The sequence below is a fragment of the Drosophila erecta genome, unplaced genomic scaffold (genome assembly GCF_003286155.1).
Source record: "Drosophila erecta strain 14021-0224.00,06,07 unplaced genomic scaffold, DereRS2 tig00000000-arrow-pilon, whole genome shotgun sequence".
NCBI classification, from domain to species: domain Eukaryota; kingdom Metazoa; phylum Arthropoda; class Insecta; order Diptera; family Drosophilidae; genus Drosophila; species Drosophila erecta.
The window spans coordinates 16,142,501-16,163,946 of record NW_020825194.1 but is presented as its reverse complement, the minus strand read 5'-3'; the positions used below and the strand labels follow the sequence as shown (position 1 = coordinate 16,163,946).

The window sequence follows — 21,446 nt, the reverse complement described above, 5'->3', positions numbered from 1 at the left end:
CCGAAGAGAAGTACCCGAAAGAGCGAGCCACACGAAACTTGGCATACGACATTCGGATCTTAACAGCGGCCTTTATCGTATGCTTCTAGCCATGCGTCTTTAAAGTCCACTACTAAAACTTGTATTGACAAATTTCCTCTCCTTACAGGCCGCCAACAAAGCCACCCACCACCCACTTTCTGCTTATTTATGCGTAAAGATTGCCCCTCAATCCGGAGATATTCGCTGCGATGGGCGATAAAAGTTGTCGCTGTAAAAGTAATTAGAGCTAGACACGATTACACCATGTTCCATATCGGCAGTAGATACTCCCTGCTTAACAGATGAATAATCGTTTTGGCAAATATTCGCGGATACTGCTGGGGATTTCCATAGCTCTTGGAAGCCAGTTAAAGTTAAGTTAGGCCAATGTATTAGCTTTTATTGGTTTGAAAGTTATTGACCAGGAGGTTACAGAATCCATTTTAATTTGTTTTTTAATATTTTGTGAAAATAATTGTACCTTATGAAATCTTAGTTAACTACAATTGTTGCTATTCATTTTAAATACGCTTGCAAAGAGAACTTAACAAAATTGAAATGGTAATCATTCCTGGGTTTTTCCTAATAGTGCTTTTAACCTAAATACTTTATTAAAAGAGCATCTTTTAAAAGCTTTTCGTCGAAAAAGTTACGAAAAGAAAGCCCCAATTCGGATTTTGTTTTAATGTTTTAATGCAAACAGCAGTAAATGGATTATTTTTGTTTAAATTTGTATATTCTGCGTGCATCCGCTACCTATTAAGAAAAATCACACCTTAGTACACAGCAAATAAAAGCCAAGTAAAATATTTTTCAAGCAGAGGAAAACAAGGCCTGTCGGAAATGAGCCTTCGCGATGAATAATAATCCCCTAGACAGCCAAATTGGAAATTAATTAAATCGAACAATATTTGCTCGCCTGAATTATTCACTTATCAATCAATGTGTTTATTCTTTGACGAAACAAGTCCATAAGTCTGTGCGGCTTTTCAAGTGGATTTCCATAAACTCCCCGTACACATACAAGTTTGGATGTATAGTATGTATATATACGGGCGGACATACATTATATTTGCGGCACAACATTGCGCCTTAATTCAGATTCGACCAGAGCAGATGTTATTCATCATGCGAGTGCTGCATTGTTGTTCTTTATCAAGTGATTGATGCGCAATATCCACACAATTTGATATGGAAAGGAAGTAGTAAAGAAGCGCCCGAGCAATTTGCGCCCGGCCAAAACCAAACCAAAAAGCCTGAGCAAAATCCCGCCGAGTGCAGTCACCTGGGATTGGGGAATGGAGATTGGGGATCGGGGAATCGAACTCCATTGGGTGCCCATTCGGTGCCTGGGCTCGAATCGATTCCGCTGCCCGATTCTGTGGAATCTGCGTCGGGTCGGTGCCGTGCTGAGCATTAAATCGTTAAAGTAACATATACAAATTAATGCAAACAAATACACGAGTGCCGCATGAAATGCATTCGACTCCCAGCCATTTCTCTCCATTGACCTGGCAGTTCGGTGGTGCTCCAGATCTTGTCAATAGTTACGACTTCCCGATGTGCCACGGAATGCTAAACAGATCAAAAGCCTGGCACGTGAATGCGCCGCGCCGCGCCGCGCCGCATCCCCCAAGATAAACCGACTCCCAAATATCCCGAAAAACCTGGACTGACAGCCACGAGGTGTGAGAATTCTCAAGTGAGATGGCAGTGCACTCAGCCCCAGTCGCCAGCAGACCCAACTCCCACCACCGCCCACTCCCAGAAGTCCTCTTCCAATACACTGGGGGAAAACGGAGTCCGAAAATAGGATAAAGATATAATTAATTAGAAAAATACAGCCATGGAACGAGATACTATAATTTATTGTTTGTCATGCTAGTCCACAAATTAAAGCAAATGTGTCCTGTCAGTGTGCTTGAAAACATTTTAAATAAAACTTCATAAGCACTATATTGTTAAATTATACCTTTTAATACTAGTAATTGTTTGAATAACAGTTTTTTCCTGCAGTGCACAAGTAGCAATCTGCTACCGTAGCCGCAGTCACAATTCCCACTTCCCACCGACTTGGCTTTTATTTTGGACTTAGCACCAGGGATTTGTGGCTATTTTTGGCACCGACTGAGAAAACTGGGAGCTGGCCCATAAAATAGGTGTGGTCATATCATCAATAAATATTCTCTGGCTGCCCTGCCATTGCTGTTCAATAAAAAGAAGAGCAACGAGCAAATTAAGAAGAAATACACGGAATGTTTAGAAATTGAACGGAGTTATGCGGGATGCAATGTAAAAATAGCGAGATGTATCTGCGCCACGTAAACAAACCGCAGCAAGAGATACATCTGTGTGGCTAATGGATCGCGTGCTGTATGGGACGAAATAGAACCGAATAGATGGGGCAGGAACAACTGCAAGCGATACTCGGGGGCGATTCCTTGGAAACTCGAGTCCATTGTGTATTGTGAGCTGAGAGCATTTCCATTCGCATTTGCATTTGCCGGGCATTCGTCATGGGTCTCATCAGCATCTGAGATACTCGCACTTCGGGGATATCTATGCAAAACTGGGCAGATGGAGAACTGAAGACCGGGGGCAAAAGCAGCTGAGCTGCTTCGGCTTAAACGTTTAAAATCGCATTTCCACATGCCTTACATGTGTTTTACTCTCGGCTCCAACATTTATTATACCAATCGCTGGAGGAGTGTCTGCGACTTTGTGTTTCTGGCTAATTTGCATACGAGCATGCCAAATGTTGGCTTCGTTTTCCGTCTCATCCATCGTTTTTCGGCGTGTTTGCGCGTTGTATCTGGCTAACGAATTGCTTGTCGAAGGCAGCAATTAATGGCAGCATCGCACCGATGACTTAATGACAACTTCCTAATAAAAGCCAAAGAATTTAATCAATTTATTAGGCTCTTACAAGGCAGATACATGCGATTATTTGGCCATTAAAATTAGCATATCAAAGGAGCGGGGCAGAGGCATGTAAGCCCGATTCAAGTCTAATTCGGTGGGAGGACAACCAATCCATAAACATGCAATCAATTAGCATGAAAATCACACGTTTGAATGAGTTACGGACTCGATTGAACTGCATACCGAATGAGTTCTCCAACCGGAGCTGACCTTGTAGCTAGATCTCTCAGCTGTTTGAGTATTTGGGTATCTGCATCTCTATCGGCCACATCCACATCCACATCCGCGATGTTGCCGTGCTGCGGCTCATTAGCGTTTATGGGGAATAGATTCCGCTTTCGCCAGGAGAGTATCCCGCCGAAATCTATACATCGCATCGATTTAACGCTCAAAACAATCGCACATGTAGCCCAGGGCTCCATGGCCAAATACGTGCTTAACTGTAACATTTCAATTTGCAATTTTCGACCCGCTGTCTGTCCGTCTATCTGTTCGTTTGCCGGTAAATCCGTATCCCATCTCCGCCCTCCGTCCCTCATCCATACATTTGTATATCTATTCTGGGTTGTAGCCTGGTTTGCTAGTAGGTATGTCCGCTACGCACTTGCCACGCCCTGCATGCTAAAATGTTTTTCAAACATGCAAAGATCACTGCCACAAACGCAGTCTCTGCTCCATTCACATAAATACGCGGTACACTGCAATAAACCACAGGATCAAATTCGAATTTCTCTGAATCGTTAAGTTAACGAGCTACGTACAGCTACGTATTCAAGAATATTTTTCTCTATTTATCTTTATTTCATAACTTTTTTAAAGCCCTAGTCCCTGCACTTTACTTTCTTTTCGAAGAAAGCTGAAGAAACAAGTGTATTCTCCCATGAATGTGTGTACACTTTTCCCCAAGTGTATCACGCAAGCTCGGAGGTAAAGCCGACTGGCCGCCACAGAAACCGAACCCTTTGACATTGTTTTGGTTTTTGTTCTGCGCTCGACCCGTGCGATATATAATCAGAATTCGTAGGCACGCATTATTGAATGAGTTTCCCCCACCAGCTGCCGCCCTCGAAAAAAGTGGGGAAAAAAGAATAACGCCGATGTCGTGCCTTATATGAGATTCAGAACGGGAATGAGCGCTTGTATTCGAGTATGCGAGTATGCGAGTATCCGAGTATTCGAGTATCGTATCCGTATCCATCGCCCGCTCAACGTATGCTCCGCAGATAAGATACTTTATTGACATTGCGTGTCTAAACACTTTACCGCTACGTTAGTTATTGTTCTTGTCGTTTTTGATTGCGATTGTGCGCTTTAAGCCTATTTGCATACTCATATTTCTTTATTCGGTGCGGCTGTGTGCGTGTTTCCAAGCCACTCACGACCATGTGTATCTGCCAGATAGATTTGGAATAGTTTTAATCTGAGAAACACACTATTTATTAGAAATTGATTTCGGCAGGTGACACGAAAGTGGATTTATTTGTCTGATTGCACACATGTAGATTAGTGTGTAGGGGTGAGACGTTCACCTCTGAGTTAAGTAAGAGAAAAAGGTAAAGTGAGATATTTAGGCTAGAACTTAACTTAATTAAATGATTATTTTCATTAATCTTTTAATTTCATAGGTCAGAAAATCATATTAAAATAATTTTAACTACTAAAGAAAAGTTTTATATGGCGCCGTATTATATGTTTTTGGACATTTGAATTGAGCCCAAGCCCCGCCAAAAGTTAACACCCAAATCGAATCAAATATCTTAATTGAGCTTACATTCAATCAGGTTTGAGGCTTTTTTAAGGGATTAAAATTTATGATCGCACTTCATCATTAAAGGGCTATGCAACGAAGCAGAGTAGGCAGATTATAAATTTATGGATCTCATTGATATGTATGGGACAAGTTTTGACATTCGTCTAGTTTCCGGTTATGTTTGATCTGTTTGAAAGCCAAATTAGGGCCTAATATGATCTAATTTGGTTTTTGATTTCAGCGCTCCTTAATGGTGAGCGCGTTCATTCAATAAATTTTGCCACAATAGAGAGTGCTTTGTGCCTATGAAGTCATAAATTAAGTTACTGATCTGAATAGGTCGCCAAAGAGGAACAATCACTGCCACGCACAGATGATGCAAGAATTAATCAATGCACCTGCAAAAGTGCTATAAGACAGTTAAATCATTTAAAATTCCATCTTTATTTCATACAAGCTTATAGGTTTTTTCTCAGCTGTGCAGATAATGGGCCAATTGGGAGCGGGCATCCAACGAATGCCGACGTCAAGTGTCTGTCAGAGGCAATGAGGATGACGCAGTCGCCCCAAATCATTAATTTCAGAAAACGTGACTTTTTTGCCATATGTTGAATTCTAATTCCACTCATTAGGCGGCGCACAGGGTCCGCTGCCGTTCTAAACATAACTTCAAACAGGTGCAGACTGCACTTGTGACACGTTTCGTAATCTCTTGGCGGAAAGGCTTCTTTCGCTGGCATTTTCCATTTTCCATAAGCAGGCGACGGCGAACCGCAAACCACAAGCGCCACCGCATCCTCGAAGAAGCCCAGTTACAGATTCAGATGCAGCTAAAAAACAGAAACAGAGGCAGTAACATACACAGATACAGATACAGATACAGATACTCACATGTGTATTTACAGATGCGAAGGCAAATACCTGCATCTAAGTACACGCTGCAAGTGGGCGTGAGTGGGGGGAGGGGGGCGTGGCAGGTGGCGCTGGAGGACTCCTCAAGGAGATGCTATTTCCGCAGCGGAAGGCAGCACATTTGCACTTAGCCAGTGGCAAATCTAAGGGGGTTTCTGTGGACAATTTCTCAAATTCTGCAATTAAAAAAATTAAATTCTCATGTTATTCATGGAACCAAATAGAAAATGTATATATTTTTTGCTGAAGTTGCAAAAACCTGCCTAATCTAGAAATTTGTATACGAATTTATCGAAACATTACATTTATAATGGAACATAACGTTTTAAAGTTATGCCTCTTGGCTCATTAGAAGTTCTTCATTACAACTTTACTTTCTAGCTCATAAACTACATAAAACAAGCAAATATTAATTATTTTATGAGCTACATAGCTACAGGTCAGAGCTACCGTATTTCTACAAAATACAAAAATACAAAAAGTCGGCTTAAAAAAGGTCATAATCGAGTTTTGCTCCTCTGGTTTCTCCTCGCTCAGCTGTGAAATTCCGAGTACCAGAGGTAGACCGCAATATCTATAAAATTAGCCAGATATTCGAATGGAAACCCCCCATTAAAATATTTTTGGTGTTCGCCCCTGCCACAGCCACCTACCCACTTTCGTGCCCTGATCCTGGGACAGAGTCTAATTAAAATAAGCTAGCTGCCAGCTTCGCCCAACTCGAGGCTAAGAAAGGTCGCGGATTAGACCGACTTGGCTAGTTGCAGTTGGCATCGTTGCTGCATATTTGCTGTTGCAAATTGCAAATTGCAAATGCAAATGCAGATGCAAACACGCTGCATAATTGGCCATTTCTGTGTGCAGTTGCCGCACATCGTTCTCAATCTTAATTAACAAATATACAAACGAATAAAAGTGCGAGCGCCAAAAAGGGAGGAGCTCATCGGTGACTGAGGCTCTGGTTCTGGAGGATGGCGATGAGGATGAGGATGAGGAAAAGACAAAAAAGCCCGCCACCATGCGACATAAAATGCAATTTACGACTTGTCATAAAGGGAGACCCGCCATATAGTAAATCATTTTTTATGTAGCCAGGAGTCGGGAGAGGACATCGCGACCATAAGTAGCTGGCCGGTCTACTAAAAACGCGAATAAGCCACGGTTAGGCCGAACATAAAATCCTTTAGCACCTTTCGAATCCAAATCCCGAGGATGAGGATGAGGATGAGGACGAGGACGAGGACGAGGACGAGGACGAGGACGAGGACGAGGACGAGGACGAGGACGAGGACGAGGACGAGGACGAGGACGAGGACGAGGACGAGGACGAGGACGAGGACGAGGACGAGGGCGAGTACGAAGGGATTCGAATGTAATGGCTCACCGGCTAAACGCGAAATTTACACAATCAACAAATGACATAAAATTGTTGCCAAAGTGGCGCAAGAAAAGGAATAAATTGCATGACAAATTCCCAAGGCGCGGGTCCAACAGGAATGATGGACGATGATTATAAGGCAAAGGGAAGCCAGTCAGAGATAGACCCAATTTCAGAGGGACTCGGATGGCTGGATGGATGGATGGATGGGAGGAGGCAAAAGGACGGCGGCGAAACAACATTTTAAGTCCTCGAATTCCAACATGTGGAGCAATAATAATAATTTTATTGTTTTAACAAAGGCAGCAGAAAGTTGTTTGAGCCACAGCTGAGCGGCTTTTAAAAACAAATCGCAAGGTGAGCACGGCCTGAGTCCTGGCTTCCTCTTGGAAGCAGTGGCAACAGTGGCAACAGTGGAAACTGTGAAGGCACGAAGGCATCCTGCGAAGCCAGGACCAGCAGGACCCCCAGGATAAGTGCCAGGCAAGCGGAAAGATACAGAGCATACCCGTGCATACATACATACTCGTATAAAAGCGCCAACAAAGCCAACAACTCTGCAAAATGTGTAAAAAAAAGAGGAGCGTCGGGTAAGAAAACAAATATAGCAATGCCAGGAGGAGGAGGAGGCTGGGGGCAGCCCCCTAATACGACCCACACACACATAACTCCACAACACGAAAACAAATAAAAATGGCGAAATAAAGCTGAATAAGATCTGTAGCGAAATATTTTTATTGCCATTTTGGCAACGTGGGTGGGATGTATCTGTATGAGCGCCTTTACGATATAAATATAAATATAAATAGGAGAAAGGTACGCCGGCTAAGGGTGAAGCACCAGCACCCAGGACCATAATTTACGCGCCCATAATTTGTCATTAAAATCTTCCCCAAATAATTTTATGTTGAAATGCAAATTTTAAATATACGACTCTTTCATGCGAACACAAATGCACAAATACCAACATATCGCCATTTGGGTACGTAAATACAAATGGTTTCTATAAATTTCATCCAGATAGGAGCAGCAGTAGCAGCAGGTGAGGAATGGCTCCGGATTCCGGACTGCTAAGCCCGGGAGATTGCGATTGCCTTTGTGGCCTTTGATTTAGATGCATGCGCTGCGGGTAATTGACTGGAACCATCCACATCCAGCCAATCTCCCATTCCCACCCCCGTTCCTATCCACAATCCCAATCCCAATCCCAATCCCCTAATCCTGTCCAAGTCGTTCATTTGCGTAAATATGTGCGAGTGCGGCGCCGAGACTTGAAGATTGAATTTTTGCATTCGGAGAAGCCAATCCATCATTCGGCTAACTGCTAAATTGAATCATTTATGATTAAGCTAGAAAAGAACAGATTTCAGTGGATCACAAATAAGGCTTGATTTTTATACTATACATTTGCCAGGAAAATGTATTAAATGTATTATGTATTGAGAGGTATCTAATAATTCTAGTATATCTCATTAATACTCGCATTTCTTCCTATCTGCAACCAAAGTACAACATTTTCTTTTATATTTCCAGGACCCCACCAAAGTCAATCCCTTTTTCGAAATTTATTTCCGGGCAATTGGCAAATCAATAACAAAGTTATATTCCGTTTACAGCCTTTTCGACTGACAATTGCCACACATGCTACACATTGTAAATATTTTATGCCACCCGGCAAATATTTAAAGAACTTCACACTCCTGATATGTGAACTCAACTGTGTGAGAGACTTGTTTTATGGCGGACCGACGGGTGCCAAAAGCAACAATCTTTGTTACTGCATTACTACACTTGTGTTTAATCTTTATGGCGCCGCCAGACCCCATCCTCCACCCAGAAACTCCTCGAGTTTCCTACCAGTTTGCTGAACTAAATCATAATCACGGAAAACGTTGGGTTGGCAAATGCTGCGTGTCATTTGAGAGCACACATCATAAAGCAGCAATTAAGACAATGTTCAAATCGTAAGCGTCAAAAATGTCATAGAAAATGCGTAGAACAATAAAAAGAAAAACACCCATAAAACTGTGCAGCAGACCCACAAAGTGAGATGATGTAAGTGAAGGTTTTGGGGTATGGTTTTCCATCCTAACCGGGAGTCAAAGAAGAAACGTTGCCATCGCTCCACTGCTAATTGTCTGTCAAAATTCTATGCACAGTTACGGAGATGAGATAAGTGCGTAGTAACCGAGTTGAATGCACAAGATATCAGACGTCCTCCTTCAAAGGGAATGAAAAAAACGCAGCCAGGATGTTCTCCTCGGGCAAGACTTTCACCCAGGGGGAGTCCTGCAGGAGTCCTGCGGAGGATGTAATGAAAGAGCCACAAAGGAGCACAGTATTCTTTTATGAACGAGCGATGAGGCTGGCATTTAAGTACGTGAATTGAAAGCTGCTGTCGAAAATGTGGAGTGACTTCAATAGTTATATTTCCGGGAGTTTTGACCAAGTCCTTATGGTTGTTGTTTTGTTTTGTTTTTGACACCAGAAACTAGTATTTGGCACATTTGACAACCAAGGAGCCCTGATGAAATCGACAAATATCTTGACAAAATGTACTCATAAAAATAATGAGCAACAGAACGGACCCAATAACCCTTTAAAGAAATAACCCTTTGCTTTCCAACTCGCCCAAGAAACGAGGGTTTTCGCATTTAAAGATGCAATCATCCCTCGAAATCAGAAGATTCCATCGCAATCCAAACACTTTGCCATCAGATCGGCCCACCCTTTGCGTAGCCAATTTATGAAGTTTTATACTTGTGACTATTTACATTGGCTGAAACACTACGAGTATCACCGAAAGCCAGGAGATGATTCTGTCGAGTGCTTATCGCCCGGCACTCTGCGCAAAGTGGAGAAATATGTCAAGTCAGTGGCAAATATTTGGGCCAAATAATTGACTGACTCTCCGAGTCGTATAGTATGAGTGTGAGTGTGAGTGTGAGTGTGGGAAATGGACTGTGCAGTGTGTGCAAGTATCTTCTATCACTCCGCTGTCAGGCCATCTTCAATCCAGTCCACTCTCGACAATCCCATTTCGATCGAATAGATGTCGCAACAATCACCGCAGACCGCACACCACACACCGCACACATATGAAGCATTCGGTATATATGAAAAACAGTAGCCTGTCGCCCGTAAAGGAAACGGAAATGACTCTTAGCAGCAGGCCAGCGGCGAGTCCATATCCGTATCCGGGATTCCCAATTCCGGATTCCGGATTCCGGGCTCGGGACTAATGCCGACCTAAGGCAAATATAATTGCGTGTGTGTTGTATTTCGGGACATTTGCATGCAGGCGTCATCTGGCTGGGGTTTTGCGGTGGTCATCTGTTCATCTGTTCATCTGGTCAGAAAGACACAAAGACACGGAGACACGGAGACACAGGACGCAGGGACAACGCCTAGGCCAAAAGTCCGACAATTGTGCTGAGTCCGGGGATTCCCCGTCCGATCCACACATCATCTTCCGGGCCGGACAACTGCCACTACGACTACAACTACAACTGCATACGTGCCCAACAAAATATTGATTTAAATGAGTTTCGGTTTCGGTTTTCATTTCCCATCGAGCAAAACTCGAGCAATCAGCAAATTGTGATGCTCAATGGTCCCACTTTTTCCTCGAGCACTTCTTCCAGTGCCACTCGTTATAGCCATGTAATTCTGTTTGTGCGTTCTCGGGCAAAAAGCGCATGATAAGCAGAATATTGCACATCGATGATGAGCTTCGTCCTGGCCGCCTTCCAAGGATGTGGGTGAGTTCCTCTGCTGGAGGTGAGATTTATGTGGCCACAGGGCAGCTGCACTGCGGATAAAACTCGAAGAAAGTTATCTCAGATTCTTTGATTTTTTGGCACTCAAAGCATGTTAAAACCATAAAACAGATACAATTTGCATAAATTGTTGCTTAAATTAACTTGAACCAATATATATGTATATATATATACATATAGTGTTTTCAATAAGAAAGCACTGATTATAATTCAAATATCATCGTATAACTATTCTTTATTTCTATTAAGCAGAAGATTGCAAGTAAATTGAGTTGAATTGCTATTGCAAAAACAGTTCAGATAAATCGAGATACGAATAAATATTGAATGCACCTTTTTGCTTTTGCGAATTTTCGTTCTTAGTGTTGCCCCCGAAAAAGATCGTTTCCCGGGGCTCTCCACTGTAATTAAGGCAAATCACATGTCAAGGTCCCTGTCAGGACTATAAGAACACGTCAATAAAATAAACTACAGTTTAAAGTTGCCGCTTTGGTTATAGTTTAGCAGCTTTATTGCCGCCGAGGGCGTTCGGATGCTCAGATGGCTTTTTGTTTGGGCGGCCGAAAAGTGCGAGATGTTCCAGAGATACCCGGACCAGATGTCCAGAAACTCTTGAGTGTAAATAGCCTGAAAAACCTTTGGAAGTTTGCCTCCTTTCTTGGGGGTATGATGGGTACGGCTAGAAGGTACGGTAAGTTGGCAAAAGTCATTTGAGGCAGCAAAGCCGCAGACAGTGAAGCAAAACGAAAGATGTTGTAAAAGTTTTGGCTTAGTTTCGTTTACCTAGTGGCATAGAAAAAACTGTTTGAATATAATTCTAATTTGCATATTATTTGGCTTTGGCCAGCGCCGTCCCGTTTTCCATTTGGAGTCGAACGGATGGATGGCGGGGGATGGAATGGAACCTTTGGGCGTACATAATGGGCTGGAAAATCTTATACAAGGGAACGCAATCTGCAGGATTGCAGCGGCCACAAAGCTCTTAAAGTAATTAGTGGCATAAATTAAATGCCCCAACCCTCCGAGTGGACTTCTGCCCCGAAAACAACAATGGGCAATTGTTTGAATGACCCTTGTGCCACTTTTAATTGTTGCAATGCTGCGAAACTTTTCGACCTCACCGGCCAAGGCGAAACCGAAAGAGTTGCGGAAAAAGGCCTCTAGCCTTTTTGTCACCGCCGTGGAAAATTGAGAGTGAGGGGAAAATGGTGGAAAATCGGGTAGCGATTTCCTCCCGACGCACTGCAACAAAAGCGACCGACCGCGGGGCATAAATAACTTTTTTTATGCGTTTCATATGGGCTTTTTATATGGACAGAAGGTCGACGCACAAGCCACACAAAAATTCGGCCAAAATGAGGAACAAAGTTGACACTTTTTAAATTGAATATAAAATAAAATAAATTGTGGGTTATTTAAAATATCACCCTGCCGCGCAGGGTATTTTTCATTCCCAGCAGCTTAATGTGAGCCTAATTACTTTTTATTTTGGCCAAATGGAAATATTGCAGCTTAATTTTAGTTTTCATAAAATATCCGATTAAGTTGACATTTGTTCACTTCGAGATGTCTTGTAAATGTATATGTAAAATTATATGACAATTTTTTGCGAAACAATTATGTATGTGAAAAAATTGGAAATCGAAAAAAACGTTTATATAGAACTAGACGCTATTAACTTAATCGATATTAATAAATAAAATGTACTTTTTTGTCGCCTGTTAAGCCCTTGCCTTTTTTGCTGCCTAAAATATACCTTTTCATTTGAAGGTTTTTCCCTTTATTTTGTATTCCAATTATGTAATGGAATTCCCACTGATATGATTTCAAGTAATTAAGCCTGTAAGCTGCGAGTGAAAACGAAAGCAGCAAAAACTACTGCAGCATTGATTTCCAATTGATTTTGGCTTTTGTCGCCTTTCAGTCATAAAAATACTCATCGAAAATTACATGCCAAAATAAAACAAGCTGTTGACTTGCCAAATAGCCGTGAAATATTCCCCCAGGGCGTAGGTGAGCAGGTAACGGCAATCGCATCGTCCTGCCGGTTGAAATTCGCTGAGACAACAAATGTCGCCATCCTCCCATCCACCCATCCAAGCCACCTATTTGCCCACCGACCACGCCCCACTCCCAGTCCGGCGTATCTGTCTCCGGACAGTAACGAGTCCTGGTCATGGGCGGAACTTGAGAGGAGCAGGAGGAGCAGGAGGAGCAGGCTGGATGCCAGGAGGATATCGTAAAGCGACACACAATCACACATAAAATTTTACAACACGAGGATGTTTTTTATTGCACTCGTCCCCCGACTGGCTGCTTGTCCTGGTGTCCTTGTCCCCAATCGAAGGACCTTAAGTAGCCAATTACTGGAAACTTGGAATTCCCAGTCATTCGATGGGCAAGGGTTCCCCAGCTTCGCAGCTTCGCAGTTTGTTAGCGCTCGCCCATCAGGCGGATAAACAACAAAACATTTTTCTATTTAATTAAATCGAATTCACCTCTTGGACGGTCATTCGCTGATTTATGGATGGAAGCCAATAAATTTGCACAGCGCTTCTGATTCAGATTGGGACTCGGATTCTGCTTTTTACGCTGATTCTGGCCGAGCCGTGAGCCGTTTAAATCACGAGCTGTGCTGCGGTTTTAATTAAAAGGAATTTATTTTCCACTCAGCTGCAGATAAGTGCGCAGACAGTTGGGCTGTAGCAGCATCCACATCCGCAGACGACCATATAAATATAATAGTTTACCTTTGCCTCTGCTTTTGTAGCGCACTGCACCACCTCACCACCTCACCACACCACTTGCACCACTCGCACCACTCACGCCCCTCAGCACCACCGCACCGCACCGCACCACACACTCACTCAAACGGACGCAAATATTTGCCCACCTCGTATTACATACCCACGACTTGCCATTAACGTTAAGACAATACAAAAGGCCACATTTGGTACAGGGAGAAATAAGAGGCCTAAACTCGAGCCACAGCTTCCTGAATTCAGTGAACCAAATGGGTACGACTTCGGAGGACACTGCAGTTGAACGCAATTTATGCATCTTCTGTAAGGAAATTAATAGCAAATATGAGATCATTTATAAAATGATATTTAAATTGCAGTTTTAACATTCATGAACCACTCTTCAATTTCTTAAATTATAGTATCCTAGCATCCATATATCGGTGGAATGGATATATTGGTCTAACTTCACTTCATTGTGTAAGAATATAAATTATCTTGCACTTTTAGAAGTATTTATCAGTAATAACGTATATAACGAAATGCACTGACAACCTAGGATTGCTATGAATATTTTATTAATTACCAATTAGTGATTACAGTACCTGGAGCTTGTCCAAATGTGTTGTTACTTTCGGATACATTTGTTCGAGTGCATTGTGCGTTCTGCCTACGATATGTGCATGTGTGTGTAACCCTTTGCAAACATGTCTATTTTGGTCAATGGCAATGGCAACGCAAGCCATTTGTTAATTGACGCCACACCCCTTCGGCCGGGAAAATCGAGACGGGACCTGAATCTGGGGATCCGGGATATGGGATCTGGCATCTGGAAACCAAGAACTGAGAACTGCGAACTGAAACTGGGGGTTCGGGGCCTTCGGCCGCCTGTCATAATTACGGAACTGGCTGCTCAAGTTGCCACAGCTGGCACCTAAGACATTGGCCATGGCCAAAGACCTGCATCGTCGGCTGTCTAGTTATTAAATAGATGGACAGATGGATGGGCGATATGGGGCTGCTGGGCGATTCCAATTCCAACGATGCCCGACCACAGATCGGGTTTCAGGTATTAGTCAGTAATTAATCATCGCCTTGTTCTAACGGGCAATTGTGTAATTACAAGCTATATGGATATCTAATGCGTTCGATAAAAATGTAAATGCGTATATATATGAATATATACATTGGGCTCAATCGGGCGAATCGAGAATTAATGGCCAATAAGCGAAAATGAATCATGCAATTGGCGCCCAATGGCTTCAACTTTGCGCAAAATGTTGTAAAGCCCTCGGCCCAAAATCCGAACCTCTCGAGGGCCCACTAAAACCCCGATATAAACAGGGGCCCGCAGCCAAGATGTTAAGACACCCACCCATCTACACACACACACACATGTATATATATATATATATGTAGACCGGAAATCGCCGGCGATAAATCTCCCATTTACCTTTAAACTCGAAATACGACTACCAATGGGGAGTCGAGGAAAATCGAGGGTAAATCGGAGGAAAATGGGTGCGGAAGTTGGGGAAGTTGGGATGTGCGGGAGTGGACACTGTTACGACCTTAAATCCACTAACAAATAAAGGAATAAATTGCCCATAAAAAGGATTTTGCAAATGCCGGCTGCAACTACGGAACCCACTTGTGTTTCCTATTTTACAGTTATTGTGCACTTCTTTCTAGTTTAGTTGCTTGTACTAAACTTAAAGAATTGCGCGACCGCAAATGCCAACAAGTTTTGTTCGCTTCTTGTTCACGAGCAAAAGTCAAGTGCTTATGACTAAGTCTTTAGCTTCTCTTTTGATAGAAAACATGGCTATGATTTTTTTTTTTATGTTGTCTAAATAATTTAGAAATATTTCTTATAAAATTTGTTTAACGGCTTAGATTTATATCTGTGCAGTAGGATAGTATGTTTTAGTTTTTCTTTGTGAATTGGTTAAAAATTAATTAATTCGAACATTTTTGAAAAGAAAGAATCAAACTGTAGCAAAATACTCAACTTTGGAAAAGTTTGAAATTAAGAGCTGGTTTTAAAATTTGCGGCGCAACTTATAGAAAATTTCTCACAATGAAACATTAAATAAAATTGTCTCTTTATTCATTTCCATCAAATGCATACTGCATGAAAACCCAAATACAAATTTTTGAACAGAGTGTAACGGACGAAATTTGAAGTTGGTGATCTAGCTATTTTCTAGCCAAGAAAGTGATTTAGCTATATTCTAGCCAAGAAAGTGGTTCGTATCCTAGCTCAACGAACATCGTAGTTCTTCACCCTAGCCAAGAAAGTGATTTAGCTATTTTCTAGCCAAGAAAGTGGTTCGTATCCTAGCTCAACGAACATCGTAGTTCTTCACCCTTGATTTCGCGGTAACAGCAAAATACCGAAAACCGAAAAATCCGACATGCGTGGCTGGGCTTATGTGCTTAGACACGTCTGGTCAAACTGCTAACATAAAATCAACAACTACTGCGGCCATTCTTACATTCTACCAAAAAAAAAACCGAAAGTGCACTTAAACAGCCCGAAAAAATAACAAAATAACACTGTGAGCGGACGATGCAGCACCGCCAACAAAATAAAGTGTGAAAAGAAGCGATTGAAAACCCGCAACGTCGCCTTGCGAAGCGGGAACTAACGTGTTTGGCTGGCCTGTTTTTTCTCTCTCATCTTTTTCGCCAACCAAAAACCAGGCTAACAGTGATTTTTTCGCGGGGGACGGGGTGCGACGAGCGAAAACCCGTAGAAAAGAAACCGCCCGAAAGGAGCGCCCACCTTGGCCAGCAACTTCAGCTCAGCGCCCCGAACCAAAAGTGAAAAAAAAACAAAAAACTAAGAGGAAAACTTAAGTAAAACGGGGGCGTCTATCGCGTGCAAGTGTGTTAGTTAGTCAGTGTACGTGTACGTGTTGGCCAGAACAAGTTGATTGCGCGTGTGTGCGTGTGAGGGGTTTTTGATGTCTGCGCTGTCTTTTTTCCCCAGCCGAGGTGAGCACACAGGTGAATTATCGGTGCATTCGGCTGCCTTGGCAACAATTCCAGAAAACAACACCTACAAAACAACAACAACAACAACCGCCCGCACTATATAATACAAATAATAGACACGTTTAAAACCAAACAACAAAATCCAGAAAAATGCTCCGTTTTCTAAGCCGTCGCAAGGTGCGCAACAACTATGTGGATAATTCCAGAGGGGGCGGCGGTGGCGGCGGTGCAACTAGTTCCGCGGTGGGCGTGGCTGGGGGTGGTGGCGGCAGTGCCACCTCCGGAGGCAGTTCGCAAATAAAGCCACAACGCATTGTGGTCAACAAGAACAAAATCGACTGCCGCGTCATTCTGCTGGACAACACTGACCTTTCCATCGAATTATCGGTGAGTACAGGAGAGGCCACATCGAATTACATTTGGCCCATTTTCGATTTTTGGCTTTCACCCTTTAAACTGCTGCTGTTGGCAGTAATTTTCGGAAGGCAAACAAACAAGCGATTGGATCTTATAAGAGAATACCGTCAAGGTAGAGATAAAGAGCCAAATTCGTTAGTAGGGTGCCTCAGTTTTACGTGCTAGAAAAATATTCATGATAATAATTGAGGGGAGCTACCCCTATATTAGGTTCCTATATTCTTCCTTAGCACTATTGTAATATAAATATACAGCAAATAAGTATCAAATGTTAAAGAACTTGAATTATGAGATCACAAATATGATATATAGTAAGATAATATTCACCATTGTGCATCAATACCCAAAGTGAATATAAAGTGAGCAGAAAACGTTTCAACCATTTCATTTATTGGTCCACCCTAACGAAGACACTCAGGCAGCTTGCATTGCCTCAGTCCGTGTGATAAAAATAAGCAATTTGCTGCTGATCAGCACATAATTTAACCCGCTAAGCGAACGTGATTAGTTCAGGGTCGCATTGATTTACACCTGCCCCCGACGGAAGTATTAATTTTTTCCACTTTGCTATTTGCTGTTGCAGAAAAAGGCATTGGGCAGCTTTTTGTACGAACAGGTATTCTACGCACTAGACATCATCGAGAAGGATTACTTTGGGCTGCAGTTCATGGATGCCAATCATGTTAAGCACTGGCTAGATCCCACCAAGCCCATCAAGAAGCAGGTCAAAAGTGAGTTAATGTGTGAATCCAATTACGTGGGCTTAACAATACTAATTATTTTACCTTTTCCCGCAGTTGGACCGCCCTACACGTTCCGACTGAAGGTGAAGTTTTACTCTTCGGAACCCAATACACTGCGCGAAGAGCTGACCCGCTACCTGTTCTTCTTGCAACTGAAACAAGATCTTCTCGAGGGGCGACTCGACTGTCCGGATGACAAGGCCACCGAACTCTGCGCTTTGGCCTTACAGTGTAGGTTTTTTTTCTTATTTTCATTCGTTTCCCATTGATTTAATTTGGTGGGTTCAATCATATTGAAAAATATAATTTTATCGCTATAGCACGAGTTTCTTTATCTGTACTAATTGATTTTTTCTCACAGCTGAGCTGGGCGACTATGACAACCAGGAGCATTCCGCCGCCACCGTCTCTGAATTCCGTTTTGTGCCCGAGCAATCGGAAGACCTGGAGATAGCCATACTAGACGAGTACAAGACGTGCCGGGGTCTCACGCCTGCTCAAGCTGAAACAGCATTCCTGAACAAGGCCAAGTGGCTGGACATGTACGGCGTTGACATGCACACGGTGCTCGGAAAGGATGGCTGCGAATACCACCTAGGCCTTACGCCCACCGGCATTCTCGTTTTCGAACGAGATCAGAAAATCGGACTGTTTTTCTGGCCCAAGATCAGCAAGCTGGATTTTAAGAAAAAGAAACTTACTCTTATTGTGATCGAGGATGACGACGAGGGAAGAGAGCAGGAGCACACCTTTGTCTTCCGGCTATACAACGAGAAGGCGTGCAAGCATCTGTGGAAGTGCGCAGTGGAGCACCACACTTTCTTCCGGCTCAGGGCGCCGGTTAAAGGTCCTTCAGCCCGTCAAAATTTCTTCCGTATGGGCTCCCGCTTCCGCTATTCCGGTCGCACCGAGTTTCAGACCACGCAGCAGAGTCGAGCCAGGCGAACGGTGCAATTTGAGAGACGGCCATCACAGCGATTTGCCAGCCGGCAGTCGCACCTGTTGCGCGAACGACAAAAGGCTTCGCAGGAGGCAGCGGTGTCGGCTGTGGCCTCGGTTAATGCTCGAGCTGCTGCCGCTGCGGCTGCCGCAGCTGCATCCCAATCACCTGCGCCAGCTACTCCCTTAATATCTTCCCAAGTATCGACTCCAACTCCTAGCAACGATAACAATAACGACGCCTTCGACTCGCTCATTTCCACGGATCAATTCATCACTGTAACACCTTCGCCTTCGGTGCTTACTGTCATTCAAAACTCGGCCATTATTGAACCGGATGCAGCCTGCAGCGGTTCCATCAGCTCCTCTTCCCAGGCAGCAGCCAACTTCGCCTCGCTGGGTCGCAACTCCCTTAAGTCCAACTTCAGCAACGAGGATCCGGCATACAGCAAGATTGGATCTATTGGCAAGGCGGCAGGGTTGACTGTAAAGTAAGAAATTAATCCGGAATTACCTATTCGTTACCGTTTTAAATGTGACTCTTTTTTTTCAAGATTGGATCCTGACTTCACACCACCATACTCACCAAACGCCACTAAGAACTTCGATGAAACCAATCCATTTAGAAATGCAACAAGCTCCCATCACGGCAGTTTTGGCAAGGCTTCCATTAGCTCCGGCCAGCTCAGGTAAACCTCTTGTATATTTAGACTATCATTGTACCTTTATATATTTATTGCTTTCACTTTCCGATATACTAATTTGCCCGTTTCTGTGTTTGTTTTTCACCTGTCTTTCTGTGTTGTGTATATCATTGTGCAGTGTTAAGAGCGGCTTGTCGGATAAAGATAGAGAGCTAGACTCATTGCTTAAGTCCATTGTCAAAGATCCATCCCCATCAGTGCTAGCAAACGAAGCCATTAATGATGCTAACAGTATCAGGTAGCGTAACCCATGTTTAGATATTAAAATATACTGACGGCAGTGTGATATTTTGGCAGGGTGACCATCAACAAGACCTTCGACATGGACCATAACACGGAGACATTGAAGCGCCTCTCGAACGCCAACGAGAAGCCCAACAACCAAGTTAAGCTGGCCAATGTGAGCACAACGGCTCTGCCGCCTGGCAACATCAAGTGCAATATTCTAAAGGGTGAGTTTACGAACTTTATTGCATAAAATATTCTTGCATGGCCACTTCTTATGCGTACAAATTAGCGAGCATTTTCTCTGTAGCGTAATACTAATGTAATATTAATTAACAAATCCTGCAGCTCGCGTTGAGGAGGAGCTGGGTGCCGGAGGCAACGCCAAGCTTACCAATCAAATGTTCGTACCGGCCGCCCATAGCAGCAACATGCATACGAGCAACACGAACTGCAGCAATAGCAACAGCAGCAGCAGCAACAACCATGCACACAGCGATGGACCGGATTCCCTGAACGCCACCTACATATCAGTGGTAAGTTGTTGGCCAGCGAACCAGTTTAAGCCCACTGCATTGCACTCGTTTCATGCCTTCTGTTTATACGTTCTTATTTCCATTCGTTGTCCGCACTTAATGTTTATCCGTGGTACTGCGTGTATTGTTTCCGTGTGCTTGTGTCTGTATGCTTGCTAAACCACAAAAATAGGGAGGCGATAAGCTGACGCTCAGCATACCGGAACAGAAGCCGTCGACGGGTAGTAGCAGCAGTTCCAGCACCTCGAGCACGACTACCACCACCACCAATGGAATTGCACCCTTTAGTAATGCCACCTTTGTGTCGGGATTCAGTGCACCACTCACTCCGCCGTCGTCGCTGACGACGAATCTGAATAATACCGGAAGCGCGTGCAATACCACCCTTACCAGTGTGACCACCATCAGCACGCCCAGCAGCCCCACCGCCACCGTTAGCACGACCGCCTCGGAGTCAGTGGCTCCCGCTTTGAGCAATGCCTCGGCGGCCGAAATACTCATTAATGAAATATTCATTAACAACATCATAAACAACAATGCCAGCGGCAGTATCACCGCCGAAACTGCTGCCAAACCGGCGGGCAGCTCCACGCCCAGTGCCGGCACCTTGCTCTTCTCCACGCTCAGTGAACAGGAGCGCCTGGAATCGCAGAAAACGAACCATCAGATGAATCAGAATATAAATCTGAATCAAAACCACAGCGAAGTCGATGCGCCGCCGAGTGAAAAGGTTTGAGCACCTGCGAGCTTATGTCTTCGCTTTTACTGTCTGTCTTTAAACTGGCCTCAGCTATTAACTAACGTTTTGCTATGCTCTTGCAGAGGGTATAACAAGTATTTTTTATTTAGAGCATTAATTTGTATATACCTTGTGATCTGATCTATAGCCTTAAATATTATTGTAATATGACCTTTCTGACTTCGTTTTATCAATTGTTCAAAATCATTTGGAACAGCTTTTTTACTTTTGGCCTAGTAAAATCATATAATAATAAAGCTCATAAACCAATTATCATCTGCAAGGGTATATGAACTGCGGCTAACCGCAGTTGTCTGTCTCGCCATTTTCGTTTTCATGTCAATCTGCACGCCACTAACCATTTTAAGTCCATTGACCCATTCGACCTACCGTTTTAACACTCCTTTTGATCTTTGGCACAGAAAACTGCGAGCAATTATCCGGACAGCAGTCGCATTCCGTTTCCATCCAGCAGCAACAGCAATGACATGGTATCGCCCTGGCTGGTTTCGTCGGAGGTGGTATCTGCCCCCAAGGGACGCGAGCCGGCCATCATTCGAAAATCCGTTATTACAACCCAGTTGTAATTATTGTTTAACAGTAATCCCTACTCCGCGTATAAGCTAAATGTTCTTATTTA

General features: G+C 43.5%; 1 protein-coding gene across 2 annotated transcripts in view; it reads left to right on the top strand.

Annotated features, from left to right (window-relative positions):
• Window positions 1-15,923: 15,923 nt before the first annotated feature.
• LOC6553537 (band 4.1-like protein 5) overlaps window positions 15,924-21,446 on the top strand; it is a 6,199-nt gene continuing 676 nt past the window's right edge. Inside the window, exons 1-10 of one of the 2 annotated variants that reach the window (XM_001980230.3) lie at window positions 15,924-16,890; window positions 17,504-17,651; window positions 17,718-17,894; window positions 18,025-19,093; window positions 19,157-19,291; window positions 19,425-19,544; window positions 19,604-19,758; window positions 19,880-20,067; window positions 20,240-20,797; window positions 21,229-21,446. The exon at window positions 21,229-21,446 is cut by the window's right edge and continues 676 nt beyond it. In XM_001980230.3, the coding sequence (XP_001980266.1) occupies window positions 16,654-16,890; window positions 17,504-17,651; window positions 17,718-17,894; window positions 18,025-19,093; window positions 19,157-19,291; window positions 19,425-19,544; window positions 19,604-19,758; window positions 19,880-20,067; window positions 20,240-20,797; window positions 21,229-21,393 (2,952 nt within the window). In that variant the 5' untranslated portion in view covers window positions 15,924-16,653 and the 3' untranslated portion in view covers window positions 21,394-21,446. The remainder of the gene's footprint in view (window positions 16,891-17,503; window positions 17,652-17,717; window positions 17,895-18,024; window positions 19,094-19,156; window positions 19,292-19,424; window positions 19,545-19,603; window positions 19,759-19,879; window positions 20,068-20,239; window positions 20,798-21,228) is intronic. The other variant, XM_015154368.2, reaches the window with a different exon arrangement.